Genomic DNA, 14564 nt, shown 5'->3' with positions numbered 1-14564 from the left:
AGCATTACACAAATGAAAAGATGTGCAAGTGTGTTATGTCATGGGCTGCTACTCTGTCTCTAACAGATTGCATGTAGCAAGCTGTACCAAATTTTAATAGTTTGTATCATTAACTATTTTTCTGTCAAAGTGTAAACAATTCAATACACACTGAACAAAACAAAAATTAAGGTCTCCTTCGTATTTGGCCATATTGATATTTAACACAGCATGTCACTGAGCAAATCATCCAAACTATAGTTGGGAGATAGTTTCTAAGAACTGATTTTGAGAGCAATAAGTTTAATGGTAGTCTAAACCTGTCTATTCACAGTCCTCAAAACAGAACAGAACCCATTTTCCCATTAATTAAAAAGTCACTGGATTTTTTTTTAATGGAAAGTAATTTCAGAGTTAATAAAGTATTGACATTTTTTCAATATGGTGAATATCCATATTTCCTACTTTAACCCATCCCCACCAGTGTGAAAAGTGAATAAAGACAGCAACATGTTTTAAAAAGTTAACTTATATTAAAAATATTTTTATATGAACAACTTTAATACTACAAAGTAGTATTTCAATACAAAGCAGTTCAAATATTAACTGTTCTTTAAACTGTTAAACTTTATTATAAATTAAAATTTCTTTACAAAAAAATTGCACATAATATTTGACCACTCTTAGGTTCTGATGCACTGGCATTTGCAATAGTTTCTTTAATCTTCAAGTTAAACAGTCTCGGCAAGGAGTCCAGAACGTAGAAAGGGCAATAAACAACCCTGTTAGAACATTCAAGTGCAACTAGCAGACTTGTGGCCATGGCAGTTACACTTTCCTTAAGATGGACTGCTTAAGTTTTAAATCCTGAAATGAAGAATCTCAAAAGATTTAAAAAGGAAGAACTAAAAGGGACTGCCTGCTTTTTAACTGTAAACACAGCCCTGGAAATTAAATCCCAAACAAGAATCTCTCAGGCATCAGAGAGTGTCAAGTGAATCAGGAATAGCACAACATAAAGGGAGAAAGTAAAAAACAAAACAAAACAAAAACAAAAACAAAAACAAAAAAACACAAAGTAAAATTAAAATAAATGTCAGTCACTTTCAGGAGCTATACTTACGTACATGATGTTATGAGAATCTGGAAGGGCCTAGAAGCAGGCCAAACAGGAAGTTCATTTATCCAACTGAAGAGGATCATGTTCATTGCTTCCGGTTTTAAGGACAGGATATTGTAGGGACTTGAAATGATCATTATTGTCTGCTTTATACAGACCTTAGCCAGGGATCAGCCTAATCTTGAAGAATCATTCAAATAATTTTGGCAATTATTATAAGGACTTAGAACTGACTGCACCCAGTGTTCAGTGATTCTTGCTTTCTGTTTTGTTACTGTTTAAATTTAAGAGCTCATTTAGGCTGACTCCAATCTCTTGGCACTTGGAAACTAGTTTTCTCAGGTTATCAGTTTTACCTCCTTCTGATGCTTCAAACAAGAGTTGCTGTAAAAGATAGGGAAGTATAGAAATAAGACATAGCTAGAGTTTGAGCATTACCACATCAATGGATATGGCACATGCAGAAAATTTATAGGAAAACATCAAGGTAAAATAAAAGATAAAAAGCATTACATCTTTCCATAGTGATGCACAAAGAGGTAACTTCTGTAAGGCTCTCTGATATAAACGGTGGACCTATAAGATAGATACACACACAATTCCATCAGAAGACATGGTGAAAAAAAATACCTTCATAATCCTATCTGTTTTAAAAGAGTGATACTTAGCAAAATACTAACATTCAAGACATAATGGTTGTGTTGTATTTTGTAGTTTCCTAACATTTATTAGAGTACTTGAAATGTTAACGTCTATGCCTTAATCCTTTTAAACTGAGAAGTCAATAAAAGGGGCAGAGCAGCTAAAAGGAAAAAAAGAGACCCATCTGATATTCAATTGTAACTTACCTCTCTTTGCCCCTTTAGAACAATCTCAGCAGCAATGGCTCTAAGGAAAAAAAAAGGAATATAGAAAAAGGAAAAGAAAAATTTATATATCTTTGCACAAAATGAACCACCACTGGCAGAATACTGACTGTGGGAATCTGAGTACAAAACTTCCTGAAAGTAACAGGCTACACTTCCAAGGAGGGTAACCTACAGTGAAAAGAAAAATTCAACAATTTTTATTAACTTTACAAGAATAGAGCAGACCAAGTGTTTTGAACATCAATAACGCTCATGAAAAAATATATATTCATAATTACTAGTGAAAAAAATCCCTGCCCCTAACACCTTTAAAAGAAAGAAGAAATCAGACTATAACAGGGGGAAAACCCCACATTTGAAAGAAAATGGTCTTAAAATGTCTGTAAACAGACTAATTCACTTGTTAAAAGTTTTGTTATCTAAACATTCTCCTTCAAGGAAAATTTAAAAAAAAAAAAAAAAACCTGTCCTTTTTTTGCTTTTAGAAGCAGTTGTTAATAAGCACTCACACTCTTAGCATTAAACCACAGCAAGTGCCAAAAACAAATCTAAATTAGAGATCTGTCCAGAAAGGGAAAAAAAAATAGATGTCATTTCAAATGATTTACCTGTCTGGAGCAAACCTTATACATAAAAGCAATAGCTATAAAAACATGTACATGATTGTTGCATTACATTTTCCAGGTGGCCAGGCATGTTGGGATATTATATGTAAACATCTTGGCTTGAAGTTTCAGAATCTGAACATTGCTTTCTTCCCATTCATGTTGAAGTAGCCTGTAAAGTATATTCAGGAAAATGAACAAAGCATTGCAAGTACAGGGAACCCCATATGTGCTCTATGAACAGAATGTCTGGTGAGGTATAAAGTCTGGTTAAATTCCATCAAGGCTATTAAGCAAATATTTGTAGAATGCTTCTTATTACCCCAGGGAAAGGAAAGTGTAAAACAAAATATCAACAGATCAAGTCAAGGTCTATGCTCATCTTCAACAAACTAAAATGAGGATGAGGGAAGAGACAGAGATGACCACAAGAAATAAGTACCAAAACACAAAGTGAGGATTTACCAACAAAACCAACAATCACCTGTATTCTAAAACACCTATCATGTTAAAAAACTAGTCAAAATACAACCATATTTTCTGTTTCACATGTTTTATCAAATGTTTCATAATTCAAATTTCTCTTATTAGCCTCTGCAGATCAGCCTGTTTGCTAAGAAATTTAATTATAAAGATAATGATTACTTCTGTCACAACCTGTGGCCTTTGAGGGTTTTTTTTTTTTTTTTTAATTCATACCATTTTACCAACATATGTGCTAAGTGGCAGGCAAATACTTTAAAATACAAAGAAATATTTGGTAATAATAAACAAACTTATAAGATACAACTAACACAGTGGGAATTAATGCACAAATGGAAGCTGAAGTATTCACATGTTAAAGTATCTTTTTGGAATTAAAAACAGTTGTTGAGGGTGAAAATAGGTCTACTACATCAGGGCAGAGGAACCACAGAGAAATGCTCAGAAATTTCCTTATTCTAATTGAATGTATGAATCCCTAGATCAATGCTTCTCAAATGTGGTTTGAAGATTTAAGTTTTGGAATTCACATTTTAAATGAGAATCCTAGAAGATTCCAATACATGTTAATATTTGAGATTAAATGATCTGTGAAAATATGAAAACCTCTTAAGCTATTACCTTTGCCATGTAAAATATGTTTATTGCTTGTAACACACATGTGAGGACAGGTTGGTATGTGCTTGAGGAACACAGATGAACTTTCTTTAAATTATTTACCCCCTTACAATCTGCAGTTTTCTAAAGTGACCAGATTTTTAACATTGGGTTGGGGTGGGGGGGTGGGGTACAAAGGATTGAACTCAGAGGTTCACTGAGTCATATCTTCACCTCTTTTTATTTTTTAAGACAGGGTCTCCCCAAGTTGCTAAGGCTGGCTTGAATCTATGATCCTCCTGCCTCAGCCTCCTGAACCACTAGTTTACAGGAGTGCATCACCTTGCCAGGCTACATCAGACTGTATGAATAGGTAATTTGGCTTAATAGTTCTGAAATTAAAGTAGTATATATCCATGACAAAATAGTGGAAGTACAGACTATTTTATAAAGTTTTCAAGAATCATTTTATAAGATGGACCAAAAGAATTTTCTTTCTTCTTACCTCAGTGCAAGTCCAGAATTAGTTGGCATAACTGAGCAAAACCGTTCCAAGGTTTTGGAATGCTGGGTCTTTGGAACACAGCTCAAATAAAAGAAAATAACCTGTAAAGGTTGAGGGGGAGAAAAAAATGAACTCGACCAAAATGTGAAATCCAATTACCTATGTGTTTTAATGAGAAAACCAAAATGGCCTTTAAGACATGAATGTATAAATTATAATAATGTATGATGCTGTTATAATTCCTATCATTAATTATATTAGTGACTTTCCAAATATGAATTAGGAAATATGATCTAGTGATGAGAGCCATGGACAGAACACTGACAAGAAGCCAGGAGTCCGGGTTTTCATCCCTGAGTCTACCTTTACTTGTGGTATAGCTGGGCAAGTCATAGGGCTATTAATACCTGCCACATCTTGCTCATGGAATGCCCGAGTGTAAATGACTTAATGTCCATAAAGTGGTTTGAGATCCTGGGATAAAGAATGGCATAGAAGTACAAAGCATAATAATTGGTTATCCTGATTAGCAACAGAAACACCCCATAAAAAACAAAAACAAAAAAATATATATGTTCTAGTGTATACTGAGCTTCAGTAGGATCGTTTGGCTTACGTACACTGCACTAAAAGGGTCTGTGAAAATAAGCAAAAAACCCTTTGTTTCATTACCTATGGTAAGACACCGTTTTGTAAATATATCATTAATCAGATTCTCCTCTTAAAATTTTAAACCACCTGATTTCAGCTTTCTTACGCCTTATGTACAGTTATCTTTGCTTGACAAAATATTAACAGAAAGAGCGGCTACAATAGATAAGCCCATTCTTATTTATTTTGAAGTTTCAAAAGTTTTTCATTCAGTAAAATTTTTAACTACTCAAGCAAAATATTAAGATATTATCACCACAGAATCCTTGGTTTGATCTTTCAAATGTTAACATCCTTCAATTTTGCTTCAATGTTAAATTTTCTTCAATACAAGACAATCAATATGCACATTTATCTTAAGTGAATCTTAAGGACACTGACTGTTCCTAAATTTTGAAGAAATAAGAATCACAGTCAAGAGCAGTAAATGCTAGGAAAATGGTCCTAAGAAAAGCTCTCTTAATATAAAATAGTAGTCATTTTTAAAGACGCTTGGTTCTGTATAAACATCTAAAGAAAAAAGTTTTAAGTTCTTACCCTGTTATGAAATTCATAGTTGGACCAGTAATCAGCACTGCTAAAAGGAATAGGGTATCGGGCAGGGACTGTAACCAAACATCTATTCACTAAATCAGTAAAAAATTTGAATTCTTGGACTTTATTTCTGGATCCAGCAGCTCTATTATTGGCAAAGACAAGATAACTGCCAAAAGAAAATATTATAAATTTAGAAAAATTAAGTCCACAAAAGCTAATCCCCTTCCCCCACCCTATCCCCTTATTCTAAAATCCCATTCTTAACAGAACAAAACTTACTCCATCCAAATCTTCTGTACTATATCAGATCTCATGGCCACTCCTAAGGCTGCCTCATATGCTTCCACTGTCTCTTTAATACTTGATTGAAGAGGATGACAAAGGCTGTTTAAGAAAGGAAAGAAAATACATGTCTACAGGTCAATTCTATTAAGCTAAAGAAATGACAAAGTATATTTTTAAACATCACAGATATTATTACAATGAAATCTTTCTTTTGATCTTTCTTCTTTAGTATGTAATAAACCATAGCACCTCTTCAATTCTGCTTCAGTGACTAACACGAGATTAGTTCTAACACAGTCTAATTTGGTAGTAAATAGCAAAATGCAGGACTAGAATGCAACATTTCTCTCCATGGTGGATAATGGCTCACCAGTAAATCAGCCACAAATAAGGAACTTGGTGGTTAAATATGTCATCATCAAAATTCCCTTTACATAAACGGGCTGGAATGTCAATTGGTCCTGGGATATTTAAGAGATAGCTGAGAAAAAAAAACAAAACCCAAATATAGTTTGAAATTATGTCTGTACACACACAGATTATCAAACAAACCATCATAATCTAATTAAACCTAATTTAAAATACAAAAGAACAAATGAAACTAGCTATTATCTGAAATTTTCTCACAAAAATGTATGCTTTCTTGTGGCAAAAAAAAAATGTACTTTAAAATTTACAAAACCTGGTATATAAAAAAGATCTCTCTCACACACTTAACACACACACCCATATGTTTAATACTAGACATATCAAAGTATTGATAAGGAATTGTCAAAAAGTGGTTCATGATCAAATAAAGTTTGGAAATGTTGTGCATTATTTCCCTTATGAAAACCACAATACATAGTAGGATATTAAAAGTTCTAAGAAGCTGATCAGTTTAAAAAAAAAATCTACTGGACTGATGAATTCAGCTTTCCTCCCAATGTATATGAATCTGTGTATATGTAATACTTACCAGCGTCCTCAATAACAATGTTTTTAAATGAAATACACTGATCTTAAACATAGAAATCCAGTACAATGATTTACCTTTGATTTTTAAATGACTGAAGGTAATGAATTTTAATAGATTGGGCTGGGGTGGGGGCATACACAAGAAACAGGACATATAGAAGTCAGGTTATCATCCTGACTTTATCATAACTAGTTATACTATCCTGGGTTAACCACTTCACTTCTAGGGATCTTAGCTTACTCAACTGAAAACTGAAGTGAGTCAAAAGAAATAATTTTCATAAATCCAATTCATGAAAGACTATATATAATCCAAGGTTAGCTTCAGTAAAATGAATTAAATCCAAGTTCATTTTTCTAGATATTCTCTTAATCTTCAAAATGATATGCAATAGATGAAAACTGCCTCATCCAGTTCTTTCTGGCTGTCACCTTATACTACATGTCACACAGAAATAGTTGATAGAATTTGATTCCAGGTAAATATTACAGTGCCAAGTGTTTTTCTTTATAATTTCTACTCATAAAATTAAGTATTTTGAGGGCTGGGAGGATAGCTCAGTGATAGAGCACTTGCCTAGCATGTGTGAAGTTCTGAGATTGATCCCTAGCACCTCCTCCAAAAATAATTTTTTTTTCAAATATTTTAAACCTGTTAAGAGCACTGACTTTTATTAAAAACTAATTATATTTATACATTTTAAATATGTATGGATAATAAGAATGGCAGTACCAAAAATACTTCCTCCACTGCCATTCTCCTTAAATCTAACTCAGAAGACTTCGTAAATTAATTGAAATGCATTATTTTTGTGTAGACAAGAGCTGAAGTACTGCCTTAAATAAACTAAGCACAGGCTTTTCCTAACTCTTGGTGAATTATGAATCAGACTATTTTATAAAAGAATGACTTGGTAATGATAAATTATTAATAAACAATGTTTGGAGGTAACCTATTTTCAAATTTTTATCGATTCTGTTATTTATTCTGCCTAATTAAGCTGACATCAAGAAGATCTGAATCTTTGATTAGTTACCAAAGCAGAAACTGGCAGCATCTTCTTTTAAGCTAAACCAATTACCTCCATGCCCAAGGGAAAACCAGAACCAGCAAGTCTGTGAAGAGTTTAGTTCAGCCTTGAATTAGTCCTGTGCCTAAATTTCAGAAGTTAAAGCAATCTAATTTAAACAAGGGAGAAACTGGGTATCAGAAAGGTGAACAATCTCTAAATTCCTTATAGAATAGTTTGATTTTTTCCCTTAATTTGCATTTAAAATTATCTTGTTTGCAACATGTTAATCTGGATGTAGAGCAGAATTTCAAGCACAGCAACTAAACTCATTGTAAATTAAACTGGTTACCAAAATAGGACAGATGTAAAGATTCAAGTCTGGGTTAAGTAACACTGACCTCAAATATTAAAATTTCCATGTTCACAAAAAAAAATTCTGGGGTAGAATGACCACTTAATAAAATCTGAGTTTTTTTTTTTTTTATTTGCTTTTACCTAACACAGCTGGTTAGGATAATGGGGTATGGTAGAAAGGAAGGTAGTAGCACCAAAGAAAAATATTTGCAAGCATTAGACATGTTAAGGTTTTATTTTTACTCATCAGAATTTTCATTAAGAAAAATGTAGGAGATATCCAGTTTAGGTGTTCCCTCTTTCAGTTCTTCCTAACACACAGTAATATAAGAAATCATGACAACATATTTTCCTTTTGATGCGTTTTACTTTAAGATCAGCAAACTATGCCTATTTTTGTAAATCAAGTGTTACTGGAACATAGCCATGCTTATCATTTACATATTATCTGTGGTTGCTTACTCACTACAACAGCATGGCTGAGTAAATAAATCTAAAAGACTACAGGGCCTTAAGCTTAAAAATTTACTTTCTGGCTCTTAGGAATGTTCGCTGACTCCTATAGAGAGAAGAGGAAGGAAAGAGAACTTCTAAAAAGAACCTCTCCTAAAAATCATTCTTTATGAACTTTTGTGGCCTCTTAATATTGGAACAAGAACTCTCAGCAAAGCACACAAAAATAATAAATACAAATACAAAGCTCTATAATGATACTGAGAAACTAATGGTTGAGAAAAGAATCATCTAAACTTCTTATTCAACATTTCAGAGGCTAAAACAGCTCTCTTTAGAATTAAAAAGAAAAGAAAAAGGCAGATATATTACTTAAATCTACTTTAGATTGTCAAATAAATTATAATTTTTTTTCAAAAATCAGAGATTGATCAGGATAATTAGTTGCTATACACTATAGTATGAGTGCTAAAATTAACAACAATAACAAAGTAGAAAAGTTACCTTAGCCTTCCTTTGTACACTGCCTTTAATCCAAAGAATGTAGAAATATTTTATACCTCATTTCAATTTTATTATTCTAATGCTCTCATAATAGTTGTATAAGTGGGTGTTTAAATATAAAAATCAGTCTAAAATATAATTTGTTCCACACAAAAGAATCACTTTTCCACTAAGCTATATTCTCTCTCATTTCTCTACCAATCAAGAGTTCTACAACTTACCGAAACAGATCCAAGTTACTATACTTCTCAAACCCAGGCTTAAAGAAGGATGCAATAAATTTCCGCAAAAATGGAAGAAGATTATCGCCTCGATTCTATTTAAAAAAGAGGGAGGGGGGATATATATCAGGCTTACAGTGTTTAATTAAAATATTTCAAAGGAGGAGAAGGCCTTTAAAAAAAAAAAAAATCACTGTTTAAGTTTCCTGAATTGATAGGTGATAGAGTTAAGTATGGGATACATTCAGCTAACTTCTGTATTCTAATCTCTGAATTACATCAAACCAACCATTAAGTAGTATATCATCCAATACTACCACAGGGTCAAATTCCATCTAACAAAACCTATTGAACATATTATCACATGTCTGACACTGTGGTAGGTGTTGGAACTGTAAAGGGGAATAAGACATAGTTCTTGCCCTCAAGAAGTTCTTAGTGTACTATGTAAATCAGCTATAAACAAAATTACAAAGCACTGTAATAAGTGCAACAGAATAACTATGAGAGAGAGAATGAATACCTGATACATCTTGCAAAGGGCAATACTAACAGGAAATGCTTCCCAAGGAGGCTACTGATAAAGAAATCTGAAACAACCCATTTTAAGAATTAGGAGTAATTTTTTACCTGCAAGATGAAGAATTTGCACATATGATAAAAAATCTCTGCATTCTGAGGATATTTTTCAAATGCAGTAAGCCACACTGTTCTGGCTCTGTCATGCTGATTTGTTTGCAAATATAAAGCAGCAAGGGCTTCTAATAATTGGCAGTTTGTGGGACATGATTCCAATAAACATTTACAAAGCTCCACTGCAGCCTCATACCTTAACAACAACAACAAAAAATGTCTAAATACATGAAAAGATCAATTTTAACATAGGGGTAACTGCCTGTCAATTAAATTTTACCTCTCTAGGAGCTGGTGCAGGGCAATCATGTTTGTATAAAGTGGAAGGCAGACTTCTATTCTTTCCTCAATGGTAAGGCTCTCATCTGTACAAGCTTTCACCGCATCTACCCAAAAATATCATAACAATATGAATCAAACGTAAAATCAGTTTTACTATGCTATTTTAACTCTAAGAGACAAAAGGAAAAGATGTCTTATCTCTTTGCTTACCCATTTTTTTTTTTAACATCAAACTGCTGCCTTTTATCTGAAGGATTATCTTCAAACTCCTAAAATTTAATCCATTACTCTTACCTTCTTGGTAAGAACAGAATCATTCCATATAAACTCTTATTCATGTTTTCACTTAAACAAGTATCTCTGCAATTACCCAAAATTTCTTAAAACTCATCTCAAAAGAAAAAAACAGAATGAATTCTCTTTTTCATATTTCCCTTATCACTTCAAAGGAAATCTTTCTCTGCTGCTCCAGAGCCATCAAACATCTTCCTATAACCTAGATTCTTCCTTTGCTCCTTCAAAACACACTTTTCAAAATAAAGTTCTTTACCTGATCTAACAACTTCCTATAAAATACTACAATGTTTTACTTTGCACAATGTCACCATCTCCTCCTTCCCCAGTGGTAATATGACTTCTCAGATTTGCAGAGTTAAGTGAACATCATCATTCTGTATCTGAGCTCTTGAAGGATTTGTAAGGATTCATATCTAATCATACCTTTAAAACATCACCATATCTACTCTTTACTTGATTAGCATGTGATAATATTCTTCCCTCTTCTAATTTCTTCCTACTCTGCTTTCAAGAGATTGATTATATTTCCTCTTAAGTCTCATTCACTGACTTTAGTCTCCCTTTTACTCCTTACTGCTATGCTCTTAAATCTCCCATCCTCAGAAAAAATATCTCATAGCTTCAGCTACAGGTTTAGTACCTAAACATCAGAAGTGTTTCAGATTTTGGATTTTGGGTGTTTTGGAATATTTTCAAGTATATAATGAGAAACCATGGGGATGAGACCCATTTTTGAACACAAAATTCATATTTATTTCATATACCTCAAGGTAATTTTATACAGTATTTTTTTAGTGCAACTGCATTTTGTCTATGACCCATCACATGAAATCAGTTGTGAAATTTTCCATTTATGGTATCTTGCTCAAAGTATTTTGGATTTTTGAACATTTCATATTTTGATCACATTAGGGCTGTTCTATCTGTACTGAATAATTTATTTTAAGAGCACATTGAAAACCGTCAAGTACTTTTAATATATAAACTTCTATACTAATAGCTCTCACATCCATTTATCTATCCATAATAGTCCTTTTGGAGTCAACTTTCTCATTTCCATCTGCTAAGAATCATTTCCACTTTTCCACTTAGATGACCAATTAGTCACTAATACTAATAAACATAGTAGTTTTCTATTAATGTCACTTTTCTCAGTCTTAAATTTACTTATTAATTTTGTGTACATTTAAAAAACAATTTTAGTAGATGTACACATACTTTCATTTTATTTATTTATTTTTATGTGGTGCTGAGAGTAGAACCCAGTGCCTCACACATGCTAGGAAAGCACTCCACCACTGAGCCACAAACACCGACCCTGTGTACATTTCTTTTTTTGTTCTTCTTTTCCAGATATTTTTGTTGGTGCATTATAATTATACATACTATAGAATTCATTTTTACTTATTTGTACATACATAAAATATCTTTTCTAAGTCTTAAAACCTTTGAAATCAGCTGGGATTATTCCTTCTCCTCTTCACTCACATTTATTCTGTCCCCCCATCTCTTTGTGATAACTTATCTCAGTTTCTGGTGAGTTTTCTGACCTGTGGTAAAATTTCTCTGAATCACATTCTCTCTTCCTTCAAGCATCCCTATTGCCAATCGTATCTACCACACTTTCAAAGTCAACTGGTATCATTTCACTTACCAAAATTAATCCCTTCATTATCTAGCACAAAATTCCCACTTTATAGGAACTCTATTCTTAAAATTTCCCTTCAAATGCACTATACAAATTACTATTTACTTGTTGCTTTTATTTAGCTCTCCTAACATAAATATCCCTTCTTCTCTCTTTTTTCACTGCATTATTCAACAAGAATTTACTAAACTTACTAATACATCATAGGAACTTAATCAGTCGAGATTCATCATAGGTTCATAGAAAATACTGATATAAATAATACAAGCATCTTTGAGAAGGCCCACTATGTCACATCATAGTCCTGCTTCAAGGTCCAGCTCCAAGATCCAATTCTTCTATGAAGTCTTTTCTGATCGTATCAACCTACAACAATCTCTTCGCTTTGGGTTCATGGAATATATCAAATAATTCTGTAAGTCACAGATCCCAGTTTCTTCTGTAGCATACAACTTATACTACAAACTAATAAAGAGCTATATGGCATTGTATATTTAATAATTATGTCAGATGTATGGCTTTTATCTTCTGAGTAGGCTATAAACTGTTTAGGAAGGAAAAGGCTTTATGCCCTATATCTGTCCAACAACAGATATATCATTTAGAATACAACAGCAATCAAACTCATTGATTGGTGGTGAAAATATTAATTACTTGAGAAGACATCTTTTTAAATTTCCATCTTAATAAACTGCTTTTAAAAAAAGTACCTAGTTTCTCTGATGCAATCAACACCATCAAACCTATGTAATACATATTATCTATATACTCAACTCATCTCCTTTTACCATATTCAGAAATGTGTAATTTATTTATTCAGAAATTGTGTTATGTAAGATGCCAATGCCCTTTTTATCCAATTCAATCTTTTTAAAAAATTTACATAATAAACCATAAAACTAAACTTATAATATGCAAATTTATTCCACTTAATTTTGAAGAATCACAAGTAAACTGATGTTCTAATTTATAATAGTTGATATTATAACTTATAAACATTTATACTTACCTTCAAAAACTGCTAACAACAGGTCTGGATTAGTCTTTACATCTTGAACTGCTTGCCATGGCATTACAAATGGTTCTGTGTTAACTATTCTTGAAGGATTAGCATTAGACGGATCATAAAATTTTGAAGGGAGAATGTTGAATTCAATAAGATGTATGTAGGCCAGCCATGCCAAACATCGATCACTTGTTTTAAGGTATTCAGCTACTATTTCATCATTAGCCAATTTTAATGCATTCTAGGTAAAATTTAAAAAAAATTGAAAGTGCTTTTTTAAATCACTCGTTTACTATAAGATTCAAAGGTAAAGAATAAAAGAGTTAACTTCTTTGAAGTCGTTCTCAAATAACTAAATGAACATTCTGATAATTACAGAATTTTTAATGAAAAAGCTCTTTAGAGATATGATACTAGATAAAGATAATTTTTACTATCTTAAAACTTATGGCATAGTAAATGAAGTAGGATCAAATTTTTGTACAATTTTAAGGGCTTAATACTTAAAATCTAGTAAGATAAAGACAAAATAGTAAAAGCACACCCAAAAACCATATGAATATAGATGATTTTAATTATGGATTGATTTTTCTCTTATGATTTGAATTTTGAAGTTATCTGGTGGGTACCTAACATACAATCTCTCCATCTGAACTTTATGAACATTCTATAGAGAAACTATCCTCATCAAAGCCAGTTATACAACATATTAGTAAAAAGCAAAACAAAGATTCAATTCCAAAGCCTGTACTCCCACCACCAGACAAAGCTACCCATAATGTCCCAGACCCTTTAAAAGATTGTCTCCAAACTGAAGTGAAATATAATAAGTGTTTACCTGTAAAATTGCAAGTGCACTTTGGCATCTTCCAGTAAATATGTGCAGCTGAACTCTAAACAAAAGAGCTTCCAAAAGCTGAAAGGACAGAATATCTGATGTTTCACGTTTGGCTGCTCCCATCAGAAACTCCACCATTCTCTCACATACGTAATCTTTTTCTTCAAAGGTGCTTTCTAGGTGTAGAAACTGCCCAAAGGGGTTTCATATTATTAATCCTACTTTATAGGAATAAACTAAACCTACAAAATTTTCATATTTCATTAAGAAACTGTTTCTTATCAAATCTTCGATTTCTGCAAAAGGAAAATTATAAAAATGTATAAAACATCTTCCAGTACTATTCCCCAGATTTCCCCTTCTATCACATCTTGGGAAGCAAAATCAGTTAAAAAATTAATAACATAGATGTGCTCTCAGAATCAGTACTGAAGCAATTTCATCTCTTTCCTAAATCAATAAGTAAACTGCAGCAAAGCCATGATGGATATCCAAAAGCTCACGCTTATGATCCCATACAATGTGCATTGCTACTTAGGTATATGTAATTGTCTTTTGAGAATAGCATCTACATTAGAAATGCATGGCAAAACAAAATAAAGATCATACAATTTCAAAAAAAAAAAAATTACATCTCTAGAATACTCTACACTATAAAATCTTGTGGTGATCAACAGCATCAATTGTGGTGACAAGCCTCCAGGACAGAAATAAAGCATCTTTATTG

At 32.5% G+C, this 14564-nt stretch overlaps 1 protein-coding gene across 3 annotated transcripts in view; it reads right to left on the bottom strand.

Moving 5' to 3' along the window:
- Window positions 1–596: 596 nt before the first annotated feature.
- Window positions 597–14564, bottom strand: part of Zfc3h1 (zinc finger C3H1-type containing) — a 49113-nt gene continuing 35145 nt past the window's right edge. For 2 of the 3 annotated variants that reach the window (XM_026386624.2, XM_026386625.2), the window contains exons 23-35: window positions 13838–14026; window positions 13003–13240; window positions 10047–10152; window positions 9764–9962; window positions 9134–9228; window positions 6002–6112; window positions 5626–5730; window positions 5347–5512; window positions 4159–4259; window positions 2644–2745; window positions 1948–1987; window positions 1613–1675; window positions 597–1483 (exon numbers count right to left, since the gene is read on the bottom strand). In XM_026386624.2, the coding sequence (XP_026242409.2) occupies window positions 1346–1483; window positions 1613–1675; window positions 1948–1987; window positions 2644–2745; window positions 4159–4259; window positions 5347–5512; window positions 5626–5730; window positions 6002–6112; window positions 9134–9228; window positions 9764–9962; window positions 10047–10152; window positions 13003–13240; window positions 13838–14026 (1653 nt within the window). In that variant the 3' untranslated portion in view covers window positions 597–1345. The remainder of the gene's footprint in view (window positions 1484–1612; window positions 1676–1947; window positions 1988–2643; window positions 2746–4158; window positions 4260–5346; window positions 5513–5625; window positions 5731–6001; window positions 6113–9133; window positions 9229–9763; window positions 9963–10046; window positions 10153–13002; window positions 13241–13837; window positions 14027–14564) is intronic. The other variant, XM_077798447.1, reaches the window with a different exon arrangement.

The sequence above is a fragment of the Urocitellus parryii genome, chromosome 5 (assembly GCF_045843805.1).
Source record: "Urocitellus parryii isolate mUroPar1 chromosome 5, mUroPar1.hap1, whole genome shotgun sequence".
NCBI lineage: Eukaryota > Metazoa > Chordata > Mammalia > Rodentia > Sciuridae > Urocitellus > Urocitellus parryii.
This window is presented reverse-complemented; position numbering and strand designations above follow the sequence as displayed.